The sequence below is a fragment of the Oryzias melastigma genome, unplaced genomic scaffold (assembly GCF_002922805.2).
Source record: "Oryzias melastigma strain HK-1 unplaced genomic scaffold, ASM292280v2 sc00267, whole genome shotgun sequence".
In the NCBI taxonomy this organism is placed as follows: domain Eukaryota; kingdom Metazoa; phylum Chordata; class Actinopteri; order Beloniformes; family Adrianichthyidae; genus Oryzias; species Oryzias melastigma.
In genome coordinates, this window is record NW_023416898.1 from 199,943 (window position 1) to 215,908 (window position 15,966).

Consider the following 15,966-nt stretch of genomic DNA (forward strand, 5'->3'; position numbering starts at 1 on the left):
GCGCGGCGTCAGAAACTCGCTTTTTGATGAGCGGCACGCTGTGAATTTGTCGCGCGGCGATGGAGGGGCGGGGCACGGGAATCACGTTTAGTGTGAAAGCACTTCCAGCGGCTTCATAGCTCCTCGTCCTCCCATCTGACTGGAGGAATGAATGAATGAGTGAGGAGGTACTGACAGCCCGCCGATGTCCCGCCTCCAGAGTCATATTCCTCACTGTGATTGGTTCGTTCAGCTCTTCACAAAACAACTGTCATTCATATCAACCTTGCGGGCCGCACCAACAGTAATCGTTCATATGAAGACGCGGGCCGCAAATCATCATCCGGCGGGCCGCAGATGGCCCGCGGGCCGCGAGTTTGAGACCCCTGCTTTAGAGGGTGGTTCACTCGTGCTGACGTCAGCACAATACGAGTCACTCGTTTTCATGGGTATGGGAGGGGCTGCTGTTGAGAGTGCAGGTTTTTAGAGGATTACCGTATTTTCCGGACTATAAGTCGCGGTTTTTTTCATAGATTGAATGTCCCTGCGACTTATACTCCAGTGCGACTTATATACGAATTTTTAATGAGATGAGATACAGACCATAAGTCTAGAGTGCCCTCTTATGGTGATCTATGCAATTACTTTATTTACTTTAGTTATTCAGACGTGACACAGAGGACGAAGAATTTAAGGGATTTAGTGATATGGAGTGAGATTGCGTGCAATTAATTACAGTAAAGATACAAAGTTGATGAGTTCTTGAGGCTATAGTTAAATAAAACTGTTATGTTATATAAATGCTACACCTTTTGTTTTTTTTTATGATGCTAATATGTGAATATGTGTTGACACATATTCAGCCTGTTTTCTATTCACTTATGAATGTTATAACTTACCTTCCAGGATGATGTAATATCGTTTTTTTCAACCAGTTTGTAAAATAAATTACTTGAAAAAAATGCGACTTATACTCCAGTGCGACTTATGTATGGTTTTTTCTTCTTCATTATGCATTTTTTGGCCCCTGCGACTTATACTCCGGTGCGACTTATAGTCCGAAAAATACGGTACTCAGAAGTGCATGAACAGATCAAAATACTACTTTGAGATTCCTTATAGTGAGGAATGAACAGTATAATACACTTAAAAGCTCAAAAAGCAGAATTTTCATGGTATTAAGGTTTACATATGAAACAGCTTAAAAGTGGTTGACCCCATTATTATTTTTCTCACCATTCTCACAGAAAAAACCTCACAAAGTACCAGCTGATGTTCTTTTAAAAGATGTGTGTTTTTGTAACGGCCCGATCGTTGCAGGTTTGGGATTCTGGAGCGCTGTAAGGAGCTAGTGGAAGCAGGATATGACATCAGGCAACCAGACAAGGAAAATGTCACCCTGCTGCACTGGGCGGCTATCAACAACCGCTCTGAGTTGGTCAAGTAAGAGCTGCTCTTCTTTTTTATGTCTCTGTAAGCGCTCATTCCATCGTTACTTTATTGTTGGGATTATCTGGACGAGTAGGATTTAAGGGTTTTATTCAAAATACACAGGGGTATTTCTCATCCTTTCTAAGGATTTTACAACAGTTTAATCCGCTAGCTTGATGCTGACATTTAATGGAATTTCACATAGGACGACTAATGCTAACGCTTGATCGATGTAAACCTACATTGCTGACTAAATGATCATCTTTATAAACTCACAGACATGAATTTTCAAAAGTCTTTTAAGGAAATATTTTTTAAAGTAACCATTTGAGGTCTAAAGCACAGATTTTTAAACTTGTTCTTCTGGAATAAAGTGTAATCCTATAGCGCGATCGCCAAACTGAAACGTCCTCGAGAAGATACAGAACAATTTTTGGAGCTTCTCCATTTGACAATCAGTGTAACACTGTATACTATTAACAATCTCATTATTTCACCAATACATTTTGCAGTTTGTTAACTAAATCAGATTTATAAAAATATATTCAAAACATATAGTAGATTATTAATGTATGTATAAAAATTGTAATCGACTCGATCCAATCGAATCAATTCTGGAACTCATTGGCGATACCAAGTCCTACTTTAAAGATGTATTCACTTCTGGTGAAAGTAGCACATTTGGTTTGTTTAAGTCAAAATAATTACATTTCCTGAAGTGTTTTTTTTATTATTATTATCCTTTGCTATACTTTATAATGATTTCAAACCTCTGATCTTGAGCATCACAAATACCAAAAAAATGTCTACTCAAGAAGAAGAAAACCATTTATAAGTTGCTCTGGTGTATAAGTTGCACTTGTAGGGGAAAAGTCTGACGTTTCAGAAAAAATCAGCCAAGTCAAGCATAGCTAAAAAAATAAAACTCATCAGATTCTCTTTATTGTTTGTTTTGACAACACTTCTGCTACTGTCAGTAGCAAATACTTATACTCAGATTCCTCTAGTGGTTGTTAGAGGAAACAACTGCTAAAGGACAATCAAGGTTTACTGGGAAAATAAGAAATATATGACCCTATTTATGTCTAGAAAAAGAAACAAAACACAAATAAGTCGCTCCTGAGTATAAGTTGCGGCCCTGGCTAAACTATGAAAAAAAAAAACCTGCGACTTGTACTCCAGAAAATATGGTACTTGTAATTATTTTTTCAGTAACAAACATCTGAGTTTTTAGATACTCAACTATTTGGGATGTGATTTTTGCTAAAGTACCATATTTAGTAGTTTCCTGAGAATTTCTGACATAGTATTGCATCATAAAGTCAAATGCACTGTTTATTCAGAATATTCTGGAAAAAGAATAGCAAAGACAATATCTTTATTCACAGTATTGTGCTCTCTGACCTCTCTGTTTCTCCTAGATACTATATTTCCAAAGGGGCGATCATTGATCAGCTCGGTGGAGATCTCAACTCCACTCCTCTTCACTGGGCCATAAGGTACGGCTTTAAGCATTTCAGAAGCACAGTCAGGGTTTGGTGACTTAAATGAATTAGCTCATTTTCTGACCCCTCTCCTGCCAGGCAGGGCCACCTCCCCATGGTGATCCAGCTGATGAGATATGGAGCCGATCCATCCATCTCAGACGGAGAGGGTTACCGTGGTCTCCACCTGGCCATCCTCTTCCAGCACATGGCTATCGCCGCTTACCTCATGGCTAAGGGACAGGTCAGCCTCCGGACCGTTCCAGAAACATTTTGGAGCGACTAAAATCTGATTCCATTTTGTTCTGTGTCGTGTTCTCCGGTGGCGCTGCCGGATCAGGAGGTCGATGGGCCGGACTGTAACGGACAGACTCCGCTGATGTTGGCAGCCCAGAAGATTATTGGGTCAGTGTTTCACTGAGACATCAAAAAGTGCTTGTATTTCATCAGGACGCTTTTTAGTGTTGCTTATTTAAAAATAAAGGAGAAAACAAATCCCCAAGTTTAAGAGAAGCTTTTGAAATGTAGTGAAAAATAATATTTTTTTCTGCCCCAGGCCTGAACCCACACACTTTCTCATCAAGAACAATGCCTCAGTGAGCGCTGTGGACAAGGTGAACAGGAACACGCCCCTGCATTGCGCAGTTCTGGCGGGAAATGTGGATGCTGCCCACGTGCTGCTGGAGGCTGGAGCGAGCGTGGAAGCAGAAAACATAAACGTACGACGGATCAGACTCTTATCTGTACAGCTGGAGGGCTGCAGACGATCAATGTCCTAATTCATTCATAAGGACAGGATGTATATTTTCTGAAGTTAGTCACTGAATGCCTTCAGTGAACTAAAGGGCTCATCTAAAGCTGCTGAAGCCATAGTCACATGTACCCATATGGGGGGGTGACCCATTTTTGGTTGTCCGGTACCGTGGAGGGTTGTAGAGAGGACCAGCTGGATCTTAAGCAGAGGTGTGTCTAGAGAACGTACCGTTGTCTTGTGTAAGTTTGGCGTGTGATACGTGTATCGTGAAGTATTTATAAGGATGCGGTAAGCTGCACACATTTACTGTGGGGGACGCTGTCGTAAGGTGCCCTTATGGCCTCGTTTCCACTGAGCGGTTTGTTTCACAGCGCATGCGTGGTGTCGTTGCGTCATTGTAGTGCAACAACTAGAAAAGCAACAACAATGGAGGTCTCGACCAGGAAATAGTCTGCTCCCTTTCTCCACCGGGAAATAGTCTGCTCCCTTTCTCTACCGGGAAATAGTCCGCTCCCTTTCTCTACTAAGAAATAATCTGCTCCCTTTCTCTACCAGGAAATAGTCTGCTCCCTTTCTCTACCAGGAAATAATCTGCTCCCTTTCTCTACCAGGAAATAGTCTGCTCCCTTTCTCTACCAGGAAATAGTCTGCTCCCTTTCTCCACCAAGAAATAGTCTGCTCCCTTTCTCCACCAGGAAATAGTCTGCTCCCTTTCTCTACCAGGAAATAGTCTGCTCCCTTTCTCCACCAGGAAATAGTCTTCTCCCTCTTTCTCTACCAGGAAATAGTCTGCTCCCTTTCTCTACCAGGAAATAGTCTGCTACCTTTTTCCACCGGGAAATAGTCTGCTCCCTTTCTCCACCAGGAAATAGTCTGCTCCCTTTCGCCACCAGGAAATAGTCTGCTACCTTTCTCCACCGGGAAATAGTCTGCTCCCTTTCTCCACCGGGAAATAGTCTGCTCCCTTTCTCTACCGGGAAATAGTCTGCTCCCTTTCTCTACTAAGAAATAGTCTGCTCCCTTTCTCTACCAGGAAATAATCTGCTCCCTTTCTCCTGCCTTCTTTCTAATATCCTGCTTGCGCCATTTTCAGATACGCGCCACATTTCTCCTTTACAATCTGTATAAATGATCTTGTTAACGGTTGAAAAGTTACAGTATATTAAAGATTTAGTGTTAAAGCGTCACTGCTGATGCCTCAAGTGTTAAAGGGTTAAATGCGTTCTTGAACACACAACACATGACTGGTGTGTACGTAGCATTATTTACCTGAACGTGTTGTTGAAGGGTTCACTATGAGCTTTCACCCGCAGCATACCCATAGACATAAAATGTTTATGAACCTCTTTGCTCCACAGATCACATAATAGTCTACAACCTGGATATTTTGTGTGAGTCACCTCTGTACTCTGTACAGATTGGTCCATTTTTTTAAAATTACCTTTAGACGCCCTCTTCCACCTGTAAGGGTAGTTGTGACTATGGCCTTTTGGGGACACTTTGGTCCCATAAATCTTAGGGTTTCTTAGTTTATGAACAGTAGGACAATGATACCATTTGTGTTGTTGCTATTTCTCCATGTTGTAAAACTGCAGCTTCAAGTGAGGTTGTGGGTCATTGTGTGTTTGATTCCTTTTGGCTTCTTTTTGTTCCCAGTGCATTTTCTCCCTCAGTCATCAGAGGTAACGCCTGTCGTGTGTTGTGTAGGGTCACACGCCCATTGACCTGGCCCACCAAGTGCACAGCCCGCTGCTGATCCACGTACTCAACCACGTGAAACAGGAGAGGATTCAGTCTAATTCCCGCTGTGCGCGGATAGTCAACAGATACAGGGTAAGTGAGGGCTCAGAGCCTCACAAACATTTCTGGGCACATTTGTCAGTGTTTCGTTCTCCTCCTCAGGCTTTCCTGCACCTCTTGTACTGCATCGCTGTGTTTGGAGGCGTTGGCGCCATCTTTGATTTGAACTCGGAGTCCTGGTTGCTCAAAGCAATCCTGTTGGCCTGTGTCATTGGAGTAACCCAGCTGGTCTCGAGGTGTGAACGCCGACTCCGCTCTCTGGACTCTTGACAGTTTTAAACAAACACCTGCTTGTCTGAAACAAAGTATTCGTGCCAACAGGACTTTCCAGAATTCCAACTTCCAGTCTCTGCTACCAGCTTCAGCTCTGATGGCTTCAGTTTTCTGGATGCTGGTCACCTGGTTCCTCTGGTTTCTGCCAGATATCCTTTCGAGATTATAAGTGATGCTTTAATCTGAGGTGTCAAATTTCAGTCTTTGAGGGCTGGTGCCCTGCTGGTTCTACAGGCCTCCCACCTTATCTACTGCTGACTCTTTAGATCTGGGATGTTTTGACAAGAAACCACCTGCGAGGACAGGTTAGTTAAAGAAGAAGCAGGGCGTATAGTGCGTTTGTTTCACCTTTCTAAGAAAAAGTCTGAAGGTCTCTGCAGGTTTTGCTTCCTCAAGGAGGCAGTCTTGAGTTTTTGTTCTCAGAACTTTTTTTTTTTTATCTCTTGTTGAAAAGTTCAACTAAATCAGAAATTACTATGTTTATAAATATGCAGAAAATGAAAATGTGCACTTATCATGAAAAATAACTTTATGCTTTACAAATATTTAAAAAAATGTATATATCTAGTATTATATATATATAAACTGCAGACATTTTTTTTACTTTTTTTTTCAAGCAGTATTTTCAATTAATTTTTTTTTCATTTTTGCTATGACCTGCTGAAGTATGATTTTTTTCAAATAATTTTTAGCTAGTGTCAATATAAGACAAATTTTGCATAAAAATATTTATTTCCCCTATGAACTACAGAAATGAAATGTTTTTAAACAATTTTTAGAAAGTTTCAATATTATAAATATTTTAAATAAAAAAAATACTTCTATGAACTGCAGGCCATGTTATTAAGTGTTTTTTTTTTGCAATTTTCATTAAGGGAAATATTCATTCATTCATTTTCCTGACCGCTTTGTCCCTTTCGAGGTCGCGGGGGTGCTGGAGCCTATCCCGGCTACTGAAGGGCGAAGGCGGGGTTCACCCTGGACAGGTCACCAGTCTGTCTCAGGGCCTCAATCACACACACATTCACTCTCACATTCACACCTAGGGGCAATTTAGAGTCTCCAATTAACCTATGAAGCATGTTTTTGGACGGTGGGAGGAAGCCGGAGTCCCCGGTGAAAACCCACACATGCACGGGGAGAACATGCAAACTCCACACAGAAAGGTCCCAGCCGGGATTTGAACCGGGGTCTTCTCGCTGTGAGGCAAGAGCGCTAACCACTGCGCCACCGTGCCGCCGGGAAATATTTAATTTATAAATATTTATTCCTACTGTTTCTTTAAATTGTTTTTTTATCTAGTTTTATTAGAAGACATACCAGTATTTAAGATAAAAATTTGTATTATATATTTATGATATTTACGAGGAAAACTCACAAATTTATGAGATTTAAACTCGTAAATATACAAGATTTAAAATTGTAAATCTACAATAAAAGAATTGTACATTTATTAGATTAAATCTAGGAAATTAAAGTTGTAAATCTACGAGATTTAAAGTTGTGAATCTATGAGAAAAAAATTGTAACTTTTTAAGATTCACAGTTGTAAATTTACAAGAATTAAAGTCGTAAATTTACGAGATTTAAAGTTGTAAATTTACAAGAATTAAAATCATAAATTTACGAGATTTAAAGTTGTAAATTTAGAAGAATTAAAATTTACGAGATTTATAGTTGTAAATTAACGTGAATAATAGTCATAAATTTATGAGATTTAAAGTTGTAAATTTAAGAGAATAAAAGTGTTAAATCCACGAGATTTAGTCTTTATCTACCAGATTTAAAGTCTTAATCTACAAGATTTAAAGTTGTAAATTTACAAGATTTTGAGTCGTATATTTATGATATTTAAAGTCGTAAATTTACAAGATCTAAATATATATATACTTTTTATTTCTAATTATCTTTCAAAAACGATTTGTAACTTTTTTTAAGCTAGTTTCAATTTCAGAAATATTTAAAATAAAAATATTTCTACCATGAACTGCTAAAACTTAGTTTTAACCCTTTTTAGCAGGTTTCACAATGAGACATATTTGTATATAAATGTTTATTTCTTCTCTTTTTCTACACAAGTTTTTAGCTCGATCAGTTTGTCACAGAACGCTCCTTAACCTCCCCTTCACATGGGCTGAGCAGCACGGTTCAGATTCTCTTCACTCTGAGTGCAACAGCGCTGCTCTACTACTACATCCGGACCTGCAGGACCGACCCTGGTTTCATCAGAACTACAGAGGAGAAGAAGAAGATGGTGGGAAGGCCGTAAAGACGAGCGTAACCTCAGACATCCTGACCGTGTGACCCCGATGTGTTCTATGTTTCAGAACGTGGTGGTGTTGGCTGAGGCGGGCTTTTTGGATCCAAGGATATTTTGCACCTCTTGTATGGTGAGAACGACTCCACAAAGACCTTTTTAATGCAAACCTGTGGTTGTTAATGCGGTGGTGGTGTTTGCAGGTGCGGAAGCCGGTGAGGGCCAACCACTGTTTCAGCTGTGACGCCTGCGTGGCCAAACAGGACCACCACTCTGTGTGGGTCAACAACTGTATCGGTATGACACTCATACGTCCTTTTTCATGTGACCTGCACAAATGCAAGAAGGTTCTTCATTTGGGTAAAGATGCAAATGATTGATGTCATCAGAGAAAGTGAGAATCAGGAAGTCTGCAGCAATCCACAAAACACAAACGGTGGTTAAGAGATCAACTTTACATACGGTTGACACGAAGGTTTTTCATGGAGACGCTTTGGCTTCTGTGCAGTTTAGGCAATAAAAGAACAAAACAAACAACTTATGTTTTTAAGCTAAGATTCAGCTTCTCATGATGTTACATCTTAGCTTGTGGCATAACAATGTTCAAAAGAGTCCACCAGATCAAGAGTTTTCCACAACTGAACTCTGACTCAGAGCAGCAAGAGACACTCAGAGAATCAAACATACAAAACCGTAGTACAGATTTCCACTTTGGAGTTGGATGTAATTATAAAGACATAAAAGTCCATATGCTGGAACGTGATAAGTGCGTCTAACTTAGATGATCCTTACAGGTTCTTCATGTAGAGCTGAGAGATAAAGGATATTTTATATCATGTGATAGTGATATAAATCAACTATATTTGTTACATTTGAACACTCATACAGCTAATGCACAGTGGAAAATGCTGTTTTCACCAATTACACATGGAGGAGCTCGTTAGCATTAGCGTTAGCATCATAGCATTAGTGTCTAGCAAAAGTGCTGTCTTCAAATCAACATGTTTTATTCATCTGTGTGCTGCTGCTGTAAGTGAAGCATCTTTATCCTCCAGTTCTGTTTGTTTACGTTGTGTGCTGACGGTACACGAGGAGATGGTGAAAGAAATTCATCAAAAAAAGTGAGATGCAAGCATTTACTCACCATGTGTTGACTAACCCTCTAACTTTTACTCGCCAAAGAGGAGAAAGTGCTTGTAACTCGGGACCTTCAATATGAAAGTCTATTGTGTTACACTTATTTTCTATAGCGAAAAAGTTCTATCTCGATAAATATAATTTTATCACCAATCCCTAACTTCACGATACACTTACCTCACATGACAATTGTTCCATTTTCATGACCTTCCCTTAAGGCGAGCTGCAGGACCACCTGTGGTCCTCTTAAGATGCAGCCGCTCCTCTCTATGACCCTCTATTGGCCAGACAACCCAAATATATATATATTTATATATGAACTAAAATATCTTCTTCTTCTTGTTGACATCAGCATCTAAACGTAGATATATCTAGAAACAGGTGAAGTCATCAGCTCTCCGGTTCACATGTTTCTCTCTCCTGAGCTTCTTCATTTTGAGATTTTATCCATATTTCTTTCTATGAGGATCCCAGGAAGGAGTTTTTTTAAATGCTGGGACATTTCCATTACTAAAGAAAGCTTCAAAGAAGGGCTGTGAACTCATTAATGAACGCCCTAATCAAACCCTAATAAACGCACCTCAAAACTTCACTTCTAGGTTAAATGTTAACCATTTCAGACAATAAAAATGAAGGAAAAATTTCTCTCTTTCTCACTTTTTGTTCAAAAGCCGCAAATTGTCTTCAAATTTACGTTGTAAAACATTGTAATTGAATGTGTATAATCACAACACAAAAGTGTGATTAATCTGATTTTTTTTTTATTCAATTGACAAAAAACCTTCTAAATGTACAATTTTGCGTGTAAATTTCATTTTGTGATTATTCGCAGATAATAAGTGGTTAGTAAATACTGCAACAAAAAAAAGTTGCGATTAATTTTCCCAGTTTTTGATTAATTAGTTAATTTTTTTAATTGATTCCTGGCTCGACTTAAAAGTCTTTCATTATAGTGTAAAAGATAAATCATTTTTAACAGAATTAATCTCGTCTCTCTGATATCTTAAGTAGACGTCTAAAACGTTTACGATCTATGCTTGGTATTTATTTTATTACAATTTTGTACTTTTTGCGGGACATTTTTGATCATCGTCTCCTCCAAGTCTCCAAGTCTCCTCCAAGTCTCCAAGTCTCCTCCGATCATCTTTGGATCTGTTGTCAAATTGTTCCCATCAGTCTTTTCATTATGCTTAAGCCGCTTTTAGCCTAAATCATCGAAACCTGCCGTTTACTAGGACATAGTTTCTGCAGAGCGGCATTAGAAATTCGCCTCTGAGTTGTGGGCGGGACTAGAGCGACCCCACCCCCCTTCCCCTCCCTGTTGTGGAGCAGAGCAGATAAATCTTTTCCAAACCACACTTCTTTGTCTGCTCCTGATTTACTACAGTTTCAAACAAATACTCAAAAACACAATTTGAATCTTCATTTTCTTCATATACGTCCTCCATTATTAAAAAAATTGCCACAATAAGGTGTTAGAAAGACCATTTAAGGTTACCACGAGGGTCAGCAGTGTTGCGTTTGTGTTCTTGCAGGTGCGAGGAACCACCATTTCTTCGTCCTGTTTCTGCTCTCGCTCGTGCTGACGGGGAGCTGGACGCTGTACGGCTGCGCCTCATGTGAGTGTCTGCACACCAGTGCAACACGATCAGAGTTTGTTTTTACTCATTGAATATGTGCTGCATTGCGTGCTTTCAGACTGGTCCACTCACTGTTCACTCCACTATGAGGATCAGGGTCTGTGGAGCGCGGCGGCAGGCCTGGTGGGCTGCTCGCCCTGGGTGCTCGCCGTCTTCCTGCTCTCTCTTTATCACACCTGCTGGTCTACCTTGGTCTTGATGATCCAACTCTATCAGGTAACTTAGTTTGGGTGTCTGCTCTCTCAATATCGTGATTGAATCAATGTTGGTTTCTAGTTGTGTATTTTCTATGATGGTTGGAATAGTTTCATTTTCTAATGGCTCAGAGATCCAAACATTTTATTATTTGGTTATTTTTTTTCTGCGACATTTGCTGGTTTGTTTTGTTTTGTGTAGATTGCCGTCCTGGGAATAACTTCAGCAGAAATTACCACCTTAAGGTTCCAACAAAGGAAATTCAGACATTCCGGATCTCTGAAACAGAATCCTTTCAAGTAAGTTGTGAATTTCTGCTCCATTTGTGTTTGTGTTTTTCCATCCACGTACTTTCTGCAGCTGCTCCGCCCTTTTCAGGGTTACTAGAAACTCTTTCGTCTAGTTTACCAGGATGAAAAACACAAAAACAGAAGCTAACCAGATACGTTTTTTAGCAATGTTGCAACATAGATCTGAATATTTGGGATTTATTGTTTTTAAAAGCAAAATACATCATCAACTCCAGGAGAAAGATAAATGTTTTAACTAAGGTTGCACAATAATATCGGTTGCCGATAATTATCGGTTCCTAATAATTATCAGACGTCATACCGATAATTCTGATAAGAGAAAAATTTGGAGATGAAATGGACCGATAATTAAAGCTTAAACTGCCGCCGATTCCACAAGTATTTACTTGTGTTACAACTCGTCTGCTCAACTCAAAGTTTCCCCCTTATCGGTACTGCTTTACAGTGCTAGCATAGCGGTGCGACAGCATGCACCATTTTGTTTGATGTGACTTACGAACCAGAGCATTTCTCAATTTTTCTCCCTCACTGCTTTAGGAGCTCCATCTTGCAAGGGGGGGGCTGCTCTCTCACACACACCCCGACACACACACACACACACACCCACATTCCTGCAATGACACACACACGACAAACGTGTTAATGTAAACATGCCTAGGATAGCACAAAGGTTAACGTAGTGGTTGATGGAGATAAACGTCTGAAGAGGGTTTAGGTAGAGTTCAGTTTCAGCTGTGAGGACTTTGGTCAGCTGCAAAGAAAAACCTTCAACGCTTTACCTCAGTAAGCCCACAAATTCACTGAATTTTCAGTTTTTTGCCAAAATGTAAGACATACCAAACTATAAGGCACTTTAAGCGAAACAAAAGGGTCAGAGATAAGTCAGTCAGACTTTATTAACTGTGTTCACAGCAATTCTTGAACTTGTTTGTTAAGTGCTACATGCTAGCTACGCTCGAAGCATTAGTTAAGTTAAAAATGTTAGCCATGTTAGAAGCGTTAGCCATGTTTGGTGTGTTAGCTGCTTTGGAGCATTAGCCATGTTTGGAGCATTAGCTATATTAGTAGCATTAGTCATGTTAGTAGCATTAGTCATGTTTGGAGCGTTACCCATGTTTGGTGCATTAGCTATGTTAGCAGTACTAGCTGTGTTTGAAGCTTTAGCCATGTTTGGACGGTTAGCTGTTTTAGAAGCGTTAGCCTTCTTTAAAACGTTAGCCATCTTTGAAGTTACTGAAGTAACTGTGTTTGAAACATTAGCCATGTTTGGTGCGTTAGCTACATCTGGACCATTAGCGATGTGTTAGTTATTTTAGAAGTGTTAGCCGTGCTAGAAGCTCTTGCCATGTTTAAAGTGTTAGCCATGTTTTGATGCATTAACTATGTTTGGAGCATTAGCTTTGTTAGCAGTACTAGCTGTGTTTGAAGCTTTAGCCATGTTTAGACGGTTAGCTGTGTTTAAAATATTAGCTATGTTTGGACTGTTAGCTATTTTAGAAGCGTTAGCCATCTTTGAAGCATTAGCTATGTTTGAAATGTTAGCCATGTTTGATGCATTAGCTATGTTAGCAGTATTAGCTTTGTTTGAAGCTTTAGCCATGTTTGGTGCGTTAGCTACATCTAGACTGTTAGTTATGTGCTAGCTATTTTAGAAGTGTTAGCCATGCTAGAAGCTCTTGCCATGTTTAAAGCGTTAGCCATGTTTGGTGCGTTAGCTGTTTTGACGCATTAACCATGTTTGGAGCATTAGCTTTGTTAGCAGTGTTAACTGTGTTTGACGCTTTAGTTCCATCAGCGTACTCACAAAACATTGAACTTTATTTGCAGTGTTTAAAAAACAGACTGTTCCTGCTAAAACAAACGTTACTGTGACTACTGTAACTCTTAACCTTGTTAGTATCGTGTAAAAAACATTCCAACACGGTTGTATTTTAGCTGTAATTACAAAAACACCTAACCACTCATCAATAAACATAACCAGAATGATTCCATACTTAAAGCTGTTAAGTGGCCTTATAGAGCAGAAATATCATTTTTGGTCCATCTGAGTCAACCAATAAAATCCTCTTGCTTTAAGTCAATCTCTAATCGTCTTTTGATGTATTGTGGAAGCGTTTCCAGTGTTCTTTTTATTATGATGATGCCGTTTTAGCCCAAACTAAAAAACCAACGTCACTTGATAGGACGTAGTTTCTGTAGAGCAGTAGAGTAGGCAGGAGTTAATTAAAAAGTCTTTGTGTAGAATAAGCTTTTGTTCATTTCCCATCATCCCTTTTTTACACTCCCACCCACTAGCTTACAGCCACTCACAACCCCAAGCTAACATTAGCTTAGCAACAGAAATGTGTAGCAGTGTTGAAGCTATCCAGCAGTACAGTTTTGATCCAGATTCCAGCTCAGAACATTGTCATTGTCGTTGGAGTGGGTCTGTAATCCGTGTAATGTTAGTGAATCTGCAGTGAAGGCTTCTGGGAGCTGTTTGAATCCTGGTCTGAGTGTTCTCCTCTGTTCCTCCTCCGACAGCATGGGCGTGGTGCAGAACCTGGTGTCCTTCTTTCAGCTGCGTTGTTGTGGATTCTTCAAGCCAGCTGTTACCGACTGGACACAGCCGGCGTCGCCACAGTGTGACCAATTTTTGTTTGATCAAACCAACATGGTCTGACCTCCTCCTCCTCCTCCTCCTCCTCCTCCTCCTCTTCCTCCTCCTCCTCTCAGGGTCAGACTCTGGTTATGGACCAAAAGCACAGAATGTATTTATTTTTGTACATGTTGGTTCCTATCAAAGGGAAGCTGTGGTACTGTGGGAATGTACAGCAACACGTGGACTATCAACCAGCTGATCTCGGTCCAGACTTCTGCTGCTGCCTTATACTTGACCGACGTGAGGAAAGAGAACGTCACATCCACGAACGATGAGGAAGAACCGTTAAAGGCCTAAACTGTATTTGGACGTATGTGCTATTTATATATTGTGGAAAATCTAAAGCCTATTTTTATTATCCATTCTGACGTTTAAAAACAATCTTTGTATGTGTAAGGTGGTTTTATGACTTTTGTAAAATTTGCATGTGTTTAATAACAACCACTATGAAGCTTCAATAAAGCAACTTTGTGCCTGTATTTGGACTAACTCATCACCACCCAAATCTTTGCCTTCCAGCTGCTCCCTCTAGGGGGCGCCACAGCAGATCAAACCTTCTCTTCACCGCCGTCCTCGCTCACACCAGACACCTCTAGAACAGAGGGTCCAAACTCTTCCCAGAGAGGGACAGATTTTTAGGTGAAAGTGTGTGAAGGCCAACCAAGCCTTCTTTGAACCCTTATAATAACAATAAATTCAAACAAAATTAAGAAAACGTCTGTCTGGTGAAAACAAAACCTATCAAGATTAAATTTAGATTCATAAAAAAGAAAAAGAGGAGGCATACGAAACAGGCTACGGAAAAGAGGGAGCTGGCTTCCACTACCTGCCATCACCCTGTCAAATGTGCGATCGCTTCGCAACAAAACAGACGAACTTCTAACATTATTGAAGTCGGATCCGGACTATCAGCGCACCAGTCTCTTTTGCTTTACAGAAACTTGGCTCACAGGAGAGGAAGACTTCCAGCTGGACGGTTACAATATCATTCGCTTTGACAGAGACGCTGTCAAAACGCGGAAGTCAATTGGGGGCGTTGTTTGCATGGCTGTAAACAACTCCTGGGCTAAAAACTACTCAGTGAGGGAGACTGAATGCTCCAAAGATTATGAAATTATGAGTGTATCATTCAGACCATTTTGCCTCCCCAGAGAATTTTCACAAATTTCAGTGATTTTCAGTGACTTTTACACTGCCGCTGAGCGCATTGAAGAGAGCTACATCAGAGCTGTCACTCAAACAGGGGATCAACCCGTTTTCTTACTTGGTGACTTCAACAGGTGTGACGTCTGCTCACATCTTCCAAGCCTCGAACAATATGTTCAAACAGAAACAAGGGGTCGGAACATATTGGATCTGTGCTTTGGAAACATCGCTGGAGCTTACGCTTTAAAACCACGCCCACCACTTGGACGCTCAGACCACAATGTGATTTTACTGTTACCAAAGTACAGATCACAACTAAAAACTGAGGAGACTTTGATTAAAAACATCAAGGACTGGAATGATGAAACATCAGCAACACTTCAGGGGTGTTTTGAACAAACCAATTGGGATCTGTTCTCCAATGACTGCGAGAATTATCTGGATAAGCTTTCTGATGTACTCACCTCTTACATCACGTTTTCTTATGAGTCTGTCTCCCTCAACAAACAAATTACAATATACCCCAACAATAAGCAGTGGGTTACCAAAGACATGAAAAAGTGCCTAGCAGAGAAAAAAAGAGCTTTTCTTCAGGGGGACAAAGAAAAGGTGAGAGAACTCCAAAAAGAATTCAGAAAGCAGGCTGCACTGGCAAAAAAAGATACAAAGATACAGTGGAAAAGAAATTAACATCTGGGAATCTCCGGGAGGCATGGCAGGGTCTGAACTTAATGATGGGCCGAAAGATCAAAATCCCAAATGTGGACTGTTCAGATCCCGCCTCTCTTGCTGAGGAGCTCAACACTCACTTTACTCGCTTCAACAATACCAGTACAAAACCCACCTGGAACCCAGACACCTACAGCTCATCTGCCGGTCCCATCATCATCAACGAGAACCTGGTGACCTCTATCCTGC

General features: G+C 40.4%; 1 protein-coding gene across 1 annotated transcript in view; it reads left to right on the forward strand.

Annotated features, from left to right (window-relative positions):
• Window positions 1-14,381, forward strand: part of zdhhc13 (zinc finger DHHC-type palmitoyltransferase 13) — a 20,725-nt gene extending 6,344 nt beyond the window's left edge. The window contains exons 3-17 of the mRNA XM_024261576.1: window positions 1,300-1,422; window positions 2,832-2,909; window positions 2,994-3,138; window positions 3,235-3,299; window positions 3,451-3,613; window positions 5,356-5,481; window positions 5,551-5,684; window positions 5,770-5,870; window positions 7,851-7,975; window positions 8,049-8,111; window positions 8,182-8,275; window positions 10,651-10,734; window positions 10,814-10,971; window positions 11,152-11,249; window positions 13,785-14,381. Coding sequence (XP_024117344.1) covers window positions 1,300-1,422; window positions 2,832-2,909; window positions 2,994-3,138; window positions 3,235-3,299; window positions 3,451-3,613; window positions 5,356-5,481; window positions 5,551-5,684; window positions 5,770-5,870; window positions 7,851-7,975; window positions 8,049-8,111; window positions 8,182-8,275; window positions 10,651-10,734; window positions 10,814-10,971; window positions 11,152-11,249; window positions 13,785-13,923 — 1,696 coding nt within the window. The 3' untranslated portion in view covers window positions 13,924-14,381. The remainder of the gene's footprint in view (window positions 1-1,299; window positions 1,423-2,831; window positions 2,910-2,993; window positions 3,139-3,234; window positions 3,300-3,450; window positions 3,614-5,355; window positions 5,482-5,550; window positions 5,685-5,769; window positions 5,871-7,850; window positions 7,976-8,048; window positions 8,112-8,181; window positions 8,276-10,650; window positions 10,735-10,813; window positions 10,972-11,151; window positions 11,250-13,784) is intronic.
• Window positions 14,382-15,966: the final 1,585 nt, after the last annotated feature.